Source organism: Danio rerio, chromosome 5 (genome assembly GCF_052040795.2).
Source record: "Danio rerio strain M-AB ecotype USA chromosome 5, GRCz13ab, whole genome shotgun sequence".
Taxonomy (NCBI): Eukaryota; Metazoa; Chordata; class Actinopteri; order Cypriniformes; family Danionidae; genus Danio; species Danio rerio.
In genome coordinates, this window is record NC_141025.1 from 71,044,123 (window position 1) to 71,059,560 (window position 15,438).

A 15,438-nucleotide genomic window follows, 5' to 3' on the forward strand; every position below is an offset into this window, starting at 1 on the left:
AAACTGGTTGTGGTTCTGGGTCTCTGCTGGAGTCAGATGGTCGTGGGAGTCACAGTATGCAGCGTTGTGCTTGACTCACAGTATGTGGCTTTGTTTATGTTAAGTGGGTCAACACCATATAATGTAGTTGTTTCGTCAATAGAAGTAGAGCAAGGGTGCTTTGGAGTGGGGGAGGAGGAGTGTCGTACTGTAAAAGACATAGTGTAAACAGTCTTACTGTAGTTTTCAGTACATGAAGAACATTATTCAAAGATGATTCCTTGGATTAACTATTTTTTTTAAGTTAAGTGTGAACAAATTAAGTTGATCATTACTAAATTTAAGTTGCTCGTTTTAAATTCAACCCATACAAATTGCTTGCAACAATTGTGCAGTGTGTGTTTTATTTATTAGTTCTCAGTTATTTGGCGACATGGTGGCTCAGTGGTTAGCACTGTCACCTCACAGCAAAAAAGGTGCTGGTTTGAGTCCCGGTTTGATCAGTTGGCATTTCTGTAGGGAGTTTGCATGTTGTCCTCCGGATGCTCTGATTTCCCCCACAGTCCAAAGACATGCACTATAATGGAGTAAACTATAGGTGAATTAATTAAACTAAATTGGCCGTAGTGTATGTGTGTAAATGTGAATGTGTATGGATGTTTCCCAGTACTGGGTTGCAGATGAAAGGGCACCCGCTGTGTAAAACAAATGCTAGATAAGTTGGCGGTTCATTCCACTGTGGCGACCCCTGATGAATAAATGAACTAAACTGAAGGGAAATAAATGAATGAGTTTTCAGTTATCCTAATAGTTCTCCTGTTATTCTTCTTTACCTTATATTGGAAAGGAAAAGCCTCACCCTGTGTAGCTGCTTTGTATTTAAAATAAAAAACAGACACATTTTTTTTACCAACACTACATTATAATATAGTTATATTTTTGGTAAATTAACCAAACCATTTTTACCTATAATAAGCCATTTGGGTTTCTATTGACAAATTAAAAACATTTAATAAAAACCAGTGAAATGTTAAATACCTAAACACCTTAAGATCCCTAAAATACAATATAAATACACTGACACACACACACACACACACACACACACACACACACACATACATTTATTTATATTATGTGTATTTTAAACAATCTGTGTAAATCTTTTTTTTGTCTCTTGTGTGTGTCTCTTGTCTGTTTACACACAGACAGACACACACAAACACACACACGCACACACACACACACACACACACACCTGGGTATGTATGGTGCCAAAAAATAATCACTGAAAAACTATTTATAAAACAGAAATATCTATAAAATGCATGAGCATAAAAAATAGTCTGTGCATTTTCCAAAAAATGAATCAATTATTTTATTTTATTTAATAAATAAATAAATAAATAAATAAATAAATAAATAAATATTTTTTTGGCATGAATGAAATAGGCATATTGTGTCACAAAAAAGCAAAAAAAAAAAAAAACTAACAAAAACAAAAAACAATAAATAAAGCGAAAAAAAAAAAAATATATATATATATATATATATTTTTTTTTTTAAACCTTTTTTTCCCCCCATATCTCACACACTTAGGACTTAATTGGAATTTGTTGATGAATTTTGTTGATAAAATTTCCAATTGCTATACAATCTATTACCTTTTTAATCAGAAATTTAAGATTCATGCAAGTGAAATTAATTAATTTAGTCTAAATTCACAACTTATAAAACTCTAAACTTATTTATATACTCCTATACTTATTTATAAACTCTTGCTATTTAGATATTGTTTTCTTTAGATTCACTATGATTATGCTGATCTAACACAATATATGGCTTTAAATTAAAAAGCAAATGAAAAACACCATTTAATTAACGAATGATCCTTCAGGTCAAAGCAAGCGCACAGAATGCAACAGCTCTAGTATTCGACTGCATCATGAGGAAAGTCGGACAATCAGTGTTATGCTCAAAGGTTTTCAAGCTGTTAAACACAAATGAGTTTGTCACATTATAATGAGGCACATCCCCTGTGTTGTTACACCCATGTTTAGTGACAATGGTTTAGTGTTTAATGACTCTGTTTTTGTTCTGCCTTTTAGTCACTTAATTGTGTAGGAGTATTACTAGCTGAGTAAAAAAATAATGACTTGAAGTCTGTTTAGCTGTGCCTTTACTGAATGAACCCTGTGCTATTGTACATCAGACAGATCGCACTGATCCGACAGATGCAAAATTATGTTTTTCTTTTCTTTTTTATTCCTTTAAAATCTATTTTTTATTTGCTTATACTTGTTTCTTTTATTCCTTTATGTAAAGCACTTTGAATAACCACAGTGTATGAAATGTGCTATATAAACAAAGTTGCCTTGCCTCTATTTCCAGTTATTATATAGTCATGCTGATCTCATTTTTTGCTCTTTTATAGATTTTTTTATTTCTTTAAAAACACATAACATTAGAAATATTCAATTCTGTCATGCTGATTCAAAGTTACATTTTAATTTCTATGAGCTTACTTTTGCTGGGATGGTAATATACAACTGAACTGACAAACCAACGGGACACTGATGCACCAAACAAGGGGAAAAAGCATGAGGGGGAAAGTGTAAACTTCAGTGTATTTGACTAACCGTTTAGAGAGGGAGGATGAAAGAAGTTAAATTCCTTCAGGAAACCAGGCAACTATAACGTCTTCAGTGGTAGTTAAAGAAACGACTGTGCTTTACTTGAAAAATACAACCTGGTCGGTTGGTAAAGGAAAATAAACACTAAACTGCACTGTAGAAAATGCAGGGTTCTGCACAGTTCCTTCATGTTGTCCTAACACACATTGATTAAGTTAGCATTACAAATTTAGGAGGATTGAATATGAAACTATTCGGTTGTCCCCAAAAAAACTCAAGAATTGTTTTGTTTCATCTTATTTTAAATAAGCAGTTTGAACAAGCAGAATTTTTTTTGGTATGAATTTTAATTTAATCGCAGAATAAAAGAAAAATACATTTTAGTGTAGATTTTTCTCAGACTTTTATGCCTTTGGAATTTTAAGTTTATATTACACAATTTTGAGTTGATATTTAAGTTTAGACGAGTTTACTTGTGCTATCTTTTTTTCTCTTTATATTTCACATTTCTAAATTTATGTCACACAATTTTAACTTTTTACACACATTTTAGAGTTTGCCTCAGACTCACTAATCTGATGTTTGGCAATTTTTCTAAACATCTTCCAGTTAGAATTGGGGAAGCTATAGTGTATGTGTGTGAATGAGTGTGTATGGATGTTTCCCAGTGATAGGTTGCAGCTGGAAGGGCATCCACATTTCTCAATTCTGAGTTGATATCTTGCAATTTTGCATTAATATCTTGCAATTTTCTGCACAATTATGACTTTTTGACCCAATAATTTGAGTTTATATCTTGCAATGCTTATATTTTTCTCACAATTCTAAGTATATATATATATATATATATATATATATATATATATATATATATATATATATATATATATATATATATATATATATATTGATTTGACTTTATTTCTTGCTATTTAAACATTTTTTATGGGTTAAATTTAAACAAACAAATTAAATACAGTGATGAGTTATAAATGCAGAACTGCAAGATATTTTCTCGCATTTTTGACTCCCCACCCCCAATTCTGAGTTGTTCTGTCACTAATCGTGAATTTATTTCTTGTGATTCTTATTTTTTTCTTACAGTTGGCAGTAATTCTAACTTTATTTTCACAACTCCAAGTTTATATCTCTCAATTTTAAGTTTAAAACTCACAATTCTGAATTGTTCCTCACGATTACAAGTTAATATCTTGCAATTCTGAGCTGTAAGCATTAAAGTTGTGACTTTTTTTTTTTACACAATTCGGAGTTTTGGTCTCAAAAATTTGAATTTATTCCTTGCAATACATTTCTTTTTGTGACTTTATTTTACAAAACCTTGAATTTTGTCTATCAAAAGTCTGAGTTTAAAACTTGCAATTCATTTTTTCTTTTCACAACTATATATGTTTATCTTGTCTGTAACAATACAATTTTCACACAATCCTTTTCCCACAACTCAAAATGCATGAATATTCTGAATTGATATCTCACCATTACTTTCTCTATGCAGGAAAGCAACTTTATTTCATACAATGTCATCCCAACTTTTTACTCAATTTCCCCCCTCAAAATCGCAATTAATATTGTTTAAAAATAATTATTAATATTATTTTGATTTCATAGCTAAAAAAATGCTTCCATGTTACCAAAATTGTACTAAACATGTAAAATGTACATAAAAAAAACGTGTTTACACTCACAACAAAACACATTTAAACTATTACAGAAATGTCTGTAAGCACACATCCATTTGGACGACTGGAAACCATCATAAATCACGTAAAATAAGGGATAAACCTACTTTAAGAAGAACAGTTATTCCCTTGGGGCAAATACTTCAGAAAACCTCCCGAGTTTCAGACATTTCTGAGAATGTAGTCAAACGCTGAATTTCAAATGTAGCTCTGCTATTGGTGGAGACCTTCATACAGCGCGTCTGTGGAGCAGCGCACACACTTACACACGCACACACACACTTCCTCTCAGAGCGGGACGGCTGGGGGAGTTTCTCCAGTTTGAATGTCCCACTCAGAACTGCTGGAAAATAAACACAATAGCTGGGAATTTATGTTTGTTGACAAAAATGGATTATAGCAAACAAAACTCGCATCACGTGACCATCAGAGAAAGGTAAGCGTAAATGACATTCGCCTGTGTATAATTTGTCCGGGTCCGTTTGGGAACGCCTACTGAGAGACCCCAAAATACGCACAGAATGTTAACGTTATCGAGATACAGTGGGATATACGTTTATTTGTTTTGTCTGTGTAAGTTGTGTGTGATTTACTTCAATGAACGTACACAAAGTTTGTCGTAATAGCCGTAATTGATTAATAACGTTATTTCAGACTTTTGTGTCTTAATACTGCAGTGTTAAATCCTGACAGTGTGTCTTCAAGCTGATTTTAACATGTTCTGTAATCTGACAACAATAGAGTCTTCACGCTGCACATTGTGTGGAACTGAAGGAGTGTTTCGTCTGGTCTGTGATCAATGAAGCGGTCAAGCTGGAAGTTCATGATTACACGAGGAAGCTGCGCATTCATTTTGTTCTCTCTAACTGGCAAAAACAACAACAACACTAGACAGAAAAACACTAATATTGTTTAAATTGTTTAAATTGACACAGTACATTATTGAAAAAGCTGACTGTTGTTTATTAACTTAAAATGTAGCCTGCATGGTCATTACAAAACTTCTTGCACCATGTCATACTGTATTGATTGAATATAGCACAGCACTGGGTAGCTATCGTGAATAGAATATGTTAGCCTGCACCACAAAACTAAGTAACTGTTTGTAAATTCAGGTGGTCTTCTGCGTCGTTGATGATAGGATATGACAATATTTGGCAGAGATTTAAAAAAAAAATCTGGAACCCGAGGGTGCAAAAGAAACCAAATGCTGAGGAAGTTAATTTAATGTCCCAATCAAATTCTTTGAAATCCAAATTATCAATCAAAAATCAAGTTTTGATATATTCTCTGTCAGGAATGTACTGAATATCTTCATGGTACATGATTGAATAATCTTTTGGCATTAAATGTACGTTTTTATGCCCTAATACTGCATTAAAGATATCAAACCAAGAATCTTCAATGTAAGAACTGATGATTCTAGACGTGCAGTGATTAGGATGTCTAAAGTTCTGAACTATGACTGTAATAAAAACAACAACAACAACGTCAAAACAGCATGAGTGTATAACAGTATGAAAATTGTATAATTTAAAACCTAACTTCTTTTTGTGAAATGCTTTGCTTGAAAAATGAATGAATGTAATCTTTGTTTTTAATTAATGACACTTGTTAGTGTGACTTAAATGTCTGTACATTGTTTTAGTGGGGCCTCGAGGTATGAAATAAATCTGTAAAAATACTATTTGAATTTCCAATTATAACAATTTTTCAAAGTTTCATATAGGTTTTATATCAGGGTGTCCGCGGGGTCTTAACAAGTATTAAAGGTTGATAAATCAATGGAGAAATTTAAAAGTATTAAAAAGTCTTAAATGCTATTTTGCAAGGTATTAAATTTTATAACATTTTTGATCATGCAATGCATGGTCGTATGCTAAAGTTTGCCTGAATCAAATCTGCCAATATCGGGATGCTTTGTAGTTTATGAAATCAATACATTCCTGCAAGATTTGACAGCATGCTGCTTTGTTTACTGCAGTCACCAAAGAAATGCCTTTATCTATGTCAACCTGCTGAATTAGCTAGATTTAATCTATTCAGTATGAGTAATGTTTTAGTTTTGGATTAGTTTCTTACATTAATATTTAGTAATTATACTGTAAGTTGAGATCTCGCCAGTGTTTCCAGTTAAAACCTAAAGCGAGTTAAAATATAGTAAAGTATATAAAATGATAAGCAAACATGCTAAGTGTTTAAACAATGTTTAAACAATTCTTGTTGGCTGATGTGTGAAACCGTATGGTTTGAAGAATAGAGGCATGGTATAATAATTTAAAATTACCCTTAAATAGGGTCTTTTTATATCACCAGAATGATTTTTGATTTAAATATGCCTGACAACAAGTACACTAAGTGGCATTTGTTTCGTTATTTACTCAGAAAAGGGATCAAGCTACATTTTAATATACAAATAAAACAACAAAATGTAAGTGTGTATTGCATTTTTTTTTGGTTAATTAAAATCTGTATAACCCATAGATGTATAAAGTGTATTAGAAGTTAAATGTGTTTAGTTGATAAAAAGTAACTTCGGCTTAATCTAAATTGGATTTCCGCTCTGTAAGATGGAGTTTTAGTGCAGTGAACTGTGACCTCTGACCTCCCACTGCTGATAGCACTATGATTTCCAGCTGGGCTGTCAGACAACATTCCCTTCAATGTCCAGAAATCCCCAATTAAACATAATCGTTCAAGCTGTTTCAAAATTCTGAATTCATTACCAAACTAACAACAAACACAAGACCAGTCAAATAATCACAGTTTCATACAGTATTACTGTAATTCATGTAAAAAAAAATGACATTTATGTCAGTTCAGCTCTGCAGCTCTTCATACTCTGTAAAAAATGCTACTCTTACTTTGAGTTTTTGTCTTGTTTTTAGTCCAAATATCTTAAAAGTCTTAAATCAAGCTGCATTTTCTAGACGAGTACAATTTAATTTTTTTTTTAAGAAATAAAATGTCAAAATTTAGTCTGTTTTTCCTTAAAACAAGCAACAAAAAAAAAACACTCCCCAAGGGATAAGCTAAATAATCTAGTTTTCGCTTAATATTATTTTGCTTACCCCATTTACAGATTATTTTGCTTGTTATAAGGAAAAACTCACTTAATTTTAGGCTTGTCACGATATCTACCTGTAGTTGTATAATATATTGCACCAAAATATATTGCAATAAAAGATTGTCATTTTAAGGTCATTTTATGCCACTCATTATATAATGCCAAAATAACAATATTATGGCACTATTTCTTCTAAAGAATGCATCATTTTATTCTTAAGAATATTTAATTTAATTAAAGTCATTTTAACAACTAGGCATTGGAGTCAGAATGTGAAAATGCACATCCTAAATAAATAATAATAAATGTTAACACCAAAGTGCAGGGTAAAACAGTAGCAGAGGCTGTGATATCTGCTGCCAGATCTATTTTCAGTTTTTAGACACCCACTTGAAAATATACTAAAGTAATTTATATTACTAAAGTAATTTATATTAAATACTAGTGTTTTTTAACCATACTGTACTTACACTGACACTGAATCGATGCCACAGAGGACTAAGGCAGTTCTGAAGGCAAAAGGGGGTCCAACCTGGTACTAGTAAACTAATAAAGTACCTTACATTAGAGCTAGAGGTGTTGCACAATCAGCTAAAATGTTGCTAGAATCGTTTTTTATGCATGGCGATATACACTAACAGGCCACTTTATTAGGCACGCCTGTCCAACTGCTCGTTAACGCACATTTCTAACCAGCCAATCACATGGCAGCAACTAAATGCATTTAGGCATGTAGACATGGTCAAGACGATCTGTTCAAAACGAGTATCGGAATGGGGAAGGATGATGATTTAGGTGATCTTGAATGTGGCATGGTTGTTGGTTCCAGACAGTAATTCAGAAACTTCTCATCTACTGGGATTTTCTCGCCCAACCATCTCTATGGCTTTACAGAGAATGGTCCGAAAAAGAGAAAATATCCAGTGAACGGCAGGTGTGTGGGCGCAAATGCCTTGTTGATGCCAAAGGTCAGAGGACAATGGCCAGTGGTGGTGTGTAGGGAATATTTACTTGACACACTTTCGGCCCATTAGTATCAACTGAGCATCGTGTCAACACCACAGCCTACCTGGGTATTGTTGCTGACCATGTCCATCCCTTTATGACCACAGTGTACCCATCTTCTGATGGCTACTTCCATCAGGATAACGCACCATGTCATAAAACGCGAATCATCTCAGACTGGTTTCTTGAACACGACAATGAGTTCACTGTACTCAAATGACCTCCAGAGTCACCAGAGCTCAATCCAATAGAGCACCTTTGGGATGTGGTGGAATGGGAGATTCACATCATGGATGTGCAGCCGACAAATCTGCAGCAACTGTGTGATGCTTTCATGTCAAGATGGGCCAAAATCTCTGAGGAATATTTCCAATATCTTGTTGAATCGATGCCACAGAGGACTAAGGCAGTTCTGAAGGCAAAAGGGGGTCCAACCTGGTACTAGTAAACTAATAAAGTACCTAATAAAGTGACCGGTGAGTGCATATAGCTTCACCAAAAATGAATGAGGTCATGTCCATGTGTTGCGCAATGAGTTGATATACTGATTATTGTGACAGGCATACTTAATTTTGACATTATTTCTGAAAAAAACAACTATATTTTTTACTTTTCTAGAAATTGTTCAATATTTGAACTAGAGACTAGACAAAAACTCTAAATAAGAAAATCTATTTTGCAGTATAAAACCTCATTGTTGGAGTTAATAAACTTTTTTGAGTGGATTAAGATTTTAAGAGTTTATGCACCTCCTGCCAGGTCAGCTTGTCTACCACTCTTGTCATTGTGATTCATGTCAGAAGCGAATGTGCTAAACTGTACCATTTCTGTGCCTATAGGAGGAAGAGACTTCACAGGGAATCTCTCTGGCTGCAGGATCCAGTGCTCCCTAAGGGACCGTCAACAAAGAAGCCGTGTCATGAATTGAAGAGGCCTTCTGACAGCAGAGCCAGGAGATCTTCAGTGCGACACATCAGATCTGTCAGGGACAAAAGGCCATTGGCCGCAAGTCAGGAGGAAAAGTAAAGAACCTTTGTGTCTTGTGACATAAACACATCAAATGCGCACAAATGGGAAGTTTTTGCTCAGTGTAGCGTGACTGCATCCAAACAAAACTTACACACTGTCTACTGTTTAGCTCTGTTACTTTAGACCAATAGAATAATACATGGTGCTATAATTTACAGTTGAAGTCATTGAATTAACACCCTCCTGAGTTATTAGCCCCCCTGTATTTTTCCCCCTGTTTAACGGAGGTGAAGATTTTTTTTAAAGCATTTCTACACATAATAGTTTTAATAACTCATTTCTAATAACTGATTTATTTTATCTTTGCCATTAAGGGTGCTTTCACATCTATAGTTTGCTTTAGTTGGACCGGACCAAGGGCAATAAATGATACATTGTTGCATTTTCTGCCTTCTTTAGGTTGTTTTCACACCACACTGCTGGCTTTGGTCCGAACCAGTTGAAAAGAACCAAAATGTAGTCATCTGACAAAATCCACATCTCTCATTGGCCAGATGTTGTTGAACATAGTTCCTAAACTGCTTATCGATTGGTCAGAATTCACGTGCGGGAAAATGCCAATGAACTCCCGCAAGTAAACAAAACCGGCAGACACAAAATGTCACTTTTTACTATGCAGGGACGATTGTGCTGGCTAATTGTATCCCTGCTTTAGACAAACTATACATTTTGAGAATGAAGCAGCTGCGGCTAAAAAAACAATGTTTTAATGCATCGCACGTCACTTCAGGAGGAGGCGTGAATTATTTAGCTAAACTGCAACATGGTCATCTTGCAGAAATATGACCAATGATCCATCAGGTAGATTTTTCCCCCTCTCTCTCTCTCTCTCTCTCTCTCTCTCTCTCTCTCTCTCTCTCTCTCTCTCTTTCTCTGTTGGTAAAGCGCTGTCAACAAATATTTTTCCTCCATCTCCCATAATGCACAGCGCATCGGCCTACGGCAGCTGGATTAGTCCAAAAGGCGCAGTAGTTTTTTCGGTTGGGTCTGTTTTAGTTTGAATCATATTCTCACCAAAAAATTAACCACTCCAGGGTTTGTTTGAAACCGTACCGAGACCACCTCTTCAAGCAGGTCTCAGTACGCTTTTTCGGTCCGCTTTTGGTGCGCACTTGAGTACGATTGCTGCATTCACACCTGCCCAAACAAACCGCAGTACCGCACCAAGAGGGAAAACGAACTCTAGTGTGATTCAACCGAACTAAATAAGTCAGGTGTGAAAGCACCCTAAAATACTAGTATTCAGCTTAAAGGGACATTTAAAAGCTTAACTAGGTTAATTTGGGAAGTTAGAGTAAGTAAGCAAATAATTAAATAATTACATAATGATGGTTTGTTTCAAATCAAATCAAATCACTTTTATTGTCATATCATCAGCAACACGTGTGCTATGATGAGTAAAAAGCTTAGGTGCTGGCTCCAGACAGTACAAAATACAGACAGTGCAAATACTACGCAAAATACAACAGCATACTCCCCAAAAAAAACAGGACAATGTAAGATTGACAGCAATATGTACAATGAATAGGTGTCCACATAGTTGTAGGCAGTATTGTTTCAAGTATGGATTGGTGAAAGTGCAGTGCATGCTACATATTGATGGTGTGCAGTGAGATGTATGGAAGAGTCTGTGTGGGGTGTGTTAAGTGTTCATTAGCCTGATAGTCTGAGGAAAGAAACTTTCCTTCAGCTGGCTGGTGCGTGACCGGATACTGCTGAACCGTCTGCCTGAGGGTAGCAGAGAGAAAAGTCTATGGCTTGGGTGGCTGGAGTCACTGATAATTCTCTTGTAGACAAATGAAAAAAAAATATGGCATTTCTGTTTGGAGTTTGCATGTTCTCCTCATGTTCGGGTTCCCCCACAGTCCATAGAGATGCCGTTTAGGTGAATTGAATAAACAAAAATGACCGCAGTGTATGTGTTCATGTGAGAGTGGATGGGTGTTTCCTAGTACTGGGTTGCAGCTGGAAGGCCATCTGCTGTGTAAACAAGGAGTTAATATTGAGTGATTGCATTGTAGATAATACATTACAAAATGTATTTTGTTCCGCTTAACCAACACACTGTAAAAAGCAAACAGTTACTTTAAAAAAAAGTGAGCTAACCCATTGCCCTGAAAGCAACATGTTGACTTTACTTTGAAAGCTGAGTAAATCCATTGTAACTTGAAATACAATGGCAACTTGAAATTACGTTGACTTAACTTATTTTTATAATTATGCACATAATTTATTTACTTAAGTAAAGTCATTCATTCATTTTCCTTCGGCTTAGACTTTGATTTATCAGGGGTTGTCACAGCGGAATGAACTGCCAACTATTCCGGTATATGTTTTACGCTGCGGATGCTCTTCTAGCCAAAGAAACTTATGTGAACCCTGGGAGAACATGCAAACTCCACACAGAAATGACAATTGGCCCAGCCAGAACTCAACATGACCTTCTCGCTGTGAGGTGATTGTGCTAACCGCTAATCACTTTTTAAAGTACAAAAGTAGTTCCAAACAATGCCAGAGCAGAACTTTTGTGCATCTACAAGCAACACTTTGGTGTTTCCTTCATTTTTTCTTTTAAAATTCATAGCAATTCTAAAACACTTTTACCATGTAGATTGTGTCGAAGCAGCTTAACAAAAAAGTTGTAGTAAATTGAAACTGCATCAGTTCAGTTTTCAGAGTTGAAGTTCAGTTTAGTTCTGTTCAGTGTGGTTTAATTTTCACTGCTGAAAGTCCAAACACTGAAGAGCAAATCCATCAATGCGCAGCTCCACAAGTCCTAAAACAAAGCAAGCCAGCGGCTTCACAAATGAATCGTTCAATTTTTTTTAATCAGTTAAGGATTCAAGTCTTTATGAACTTGTTCCTAAACGAATCAGCCATAAGCAAGTAGTTTAAATAAATGATTCAGTGAATCAGATATTTATTAGTAACTATGCTAATAAAGAGAATAAAAAAATAAAATAGGCCTAAAGGCAAGGCACCAGCAGAAAAACACATTTAGCATCATTAATTAATTACAGTTACTGAAAAAAGCACCAAATTAATTAGTTCATATTTGTTCTGTAAGATGTGTCACTTAGTGATATATGGTAGAGCAGTGTTTTTAAACCTGGTGGATTTTGTTCTTATAGGGTGAAAAATATATAGTAGTAATATAATGAAATGCTATTTTTTTTTTTTTGGTGTTTAGTGTTACTAGGCCTGCTGAGGGGAACTGGAGGAAAGCTGTTAGCCGAAATTCATCTGCTCAAGTTAAAGTGGCTTCTGTGGTCAAAACTACTGTAAAGAACGATAAACAACCTGCCACCAAAAAGAGGAGGAAAATTCACCCGTCGGGTTTCAGAGGAAAAGGTATGTGATTATTCCTTTGACTGAGACGTCTGCACTGGGGCTTAGTGGTTAGCACTGTCACCTCACAACAAGAAGGCTGCTGGTTTGAGTCACGGCTGGATCAGTTGGCATTTCTGTGTGGAGTTTGCATGTTCTTCCCTTGTTATTGTTGGTTTCCTCTGAGTGCTCTGTATAGGGTATAGATACATTGGATGAACTAAATTGGCTGTAGTGTGTGTGTGATTGTGTATGGGTGTTTCCCAGTACTGAGTTGCGGCTGGAAGGGAATTCAATGCTTAAAACATATGCTGGAATAGTTGGCAGTTCATTCAATTGTGGTGACCTCTGAAATGGAGACTGAATGAACCGAGTAGGTATCGCTGCAGCCTAGAGACCTCCAAGTGGGAGGGATTACATCGCAGGTAGGTTGGGTGACCTCCAAGTGGGAGGAACTAAAACCACAAGTAGGTTGGGTTTAAGTGGTGTAGGTGAAGTAGATGTTAATAAAACACATCAGGTTACTGTGAGGTTGGGTTTAGGGTTGGGTTTAGGTGTAGACGTTAATAAAACACATCAGGTTACTGTGAGGATGGGTTTAGGGTTGGGTTTAGGTGTAGATGTTAATAAAACACATCAGGTTACTGTGAGGTTGGGTTTAGGGTTGGGTTTAGGTGTAGACGTTAATAAAACACATCAGGTTACTGTGAGGTTGGGTTTAGGGTTGGGTTTAGGTGTAGATGTTAATAAAACACATCAGGTTACTGTGAGGTTGGGTTTAGGGTTGGGTTTAGGTGTAGATGTTAATAAAACACATCAGGTTACTGTGAGGTTGGGTTTAGGGTTGGGTTTAGGTGTAGACGTTAATAAAACACATCAGGTTACTGTGAGGTTGGGTTTAGGGTTGGGTTTAGGTGTAGATGTTAATAAAACACATCAGGTTACTGTGAGGTTGGGTTTAGGGTTGGGTTTAGGTGTAGATGTTAATAAAACACAACAGGTTACTGTGAGGTTGGGTTTTGGGTTAGGTGTACACATTCTTAAAGCACAATATTAAACTCTAAATACGACTAAATAAATAAAATAATTAAAAACTCCAGGTTTGCACAGCCCACTTGGAGCTCGAAGGCCCACCCACTTGGAGCTGGCTCCGACCTCCGTTTATACCCCTCTCGAGTGAACAGATTGATAAAGCATTCTTTGACATTGTTCACTGAGTACCACTAGATGGCAGTGTTGAAATGCTCAGACCAAGCCAATCTTGCTGTAAAGGGACAGAAATAATTGATGGGCTGTTCAACAATTATAGATACACTAAACCCATTCCTGATTGTAAAACTGTATGTAAACTTTGTTTAAAGGCTTTAATAAGCATTATTATTTTTCTAGTTTTTCTGTAGATTATTAATGCACCTCAAAACATAATATCTTGTCCTATTTTAGAAGCAAATAGTATGTTGTATGTCTCTCCATTAAGCTTAGGCAAGGCAAGTTATTTAGCACATTTTATACACAGTGTGAATTCAAAGTGCTTTACATAAACAAGAATAAAAGAAACAAAACACAAGTATAAGCAAAAAAAAAATAGATTCATAATTTGTTAAAACAGGCTTCATTCACAAAATGTATTAAAACAAAATTAATAGAAAGAATAAATAATTGCACACAGCTGGTCAAATGTACAGACAGTGCCACTTTTTTTATTCAGTTCCAGACATAAAATGAAATTACACAATTTAATAATGACACATTAAATAAAAATCAAAATAACGACATTACACATTTTTACAATTTTAATTAAATGCTGAATTTTATGTTGTTTTCAGTGCATTTTTAAATGTACAGACGTCATTCATTCATTTTCTTTTCGGCTTAGTCCCTTTATTAATCAGGGGTCGCCACAGAGGAATGAACCGCCAATTTATCCAGCATATGTTTTATGCAGCGAATGCCCTTCCAGCTGCAACCCATCACTGGGAAACACCCATACACTTCCATTCACACACATACACTACGGACAATTTAACCTACCCAGTTCACCTGTACCGCATGTCTTTGGACTTGTGGGGAAACCGGAGCACCCGGAGGAAACCCACGCCAACACAAGAGAACATGCAAACTCCATACACGAAATACCAACTGACCCAGCCGAGGCTCGAACCAGTAACCTTTTTGCTGTGAGGCAACAGTGCTACCAACTGCACTACCATGTTGCCGACAGTGCCACTCAATATATATAAATATGTTTTTTTTATTCAGTTACACACATACATTTAAACTACACACTTTAATAATGACACGTTAATTAAAAATCTAAATAAAGACGTTATATTTGTTTTTAATTTTAATTAAATGCTGGCTAGGTAGGTAGTGCTGTCGCCTTACAGCAAGTAGGTCCCTGTTCGAGCCTCGGCTGGGTCAGCTTGCGTTTCCGTGTGGAGTTTTCATGTTCTCCCATGAGTTCGCGTGGGTTTCCTCTGGGTGCTCCGGTTTCCCCCACAGTCCAAAGACATGCGGTACACTTGAATTGGGTAAGCTAAATTGTCCGTTGTGTATGTGTGTGATTGAGTGTGTATGGGTGTTTCCCAGTGATGGGTTGCAGCTGGAAGGGCATCCGCTGCGTAAAGCATATGCTGGATAAGTTGGCGGTTCATTCCGCTGTGGCGACCCCTGATTTATAAAGGGACTAAGCCGAAAAGAA

The 15,438-nt window shown here is 35.8% G+C and overlaps 2 protein-coding genes across 5 annotated transcripts in view; one reads left to right on the forward strand and one right to left on the reverse strand.

Annotated features, from left to right (window-relative positions):
* Positions 1-15,438, reverse strand: part of LOC147844485 (uncharacterized) — a 133,884-nt gene that overhangs the window by 60,218 nt on the left and 58,228 nt on the right. The gene's annotated exons all lie outside the window — the stretch shown is intronic.
* The window catches only part of rgs3b (regulator of G protein signaling 3b), a 116,199-nt gene continuing 105,340 nt past the window's right edge, over positions 4,580-15,438 (forward strand). For all 4 annotated transcript variants that reach the window (XR_015491974.1, XR_015491975.1, XM_087254383.1 and 1 more), the window contains exons 1-3: positions 4,580-4,745; positions 9,221-9,403; positions 12,601-12,761. Coding sequence is in view for 2 of the 4 variants with exons in the window: in XM_087254383.1 (XP_087110509.1) it covers positions 4,699-4,745; positions 9,221-9,403; positions 12,601-12,761 (391 nt within the window). In the remaining 2 variants the exon portion in view is untranslated. The remainder of the gene's footprint in view (positions 4,746-9,220; positions 9,404-12,600; positions 12,762-15,438) is intronic.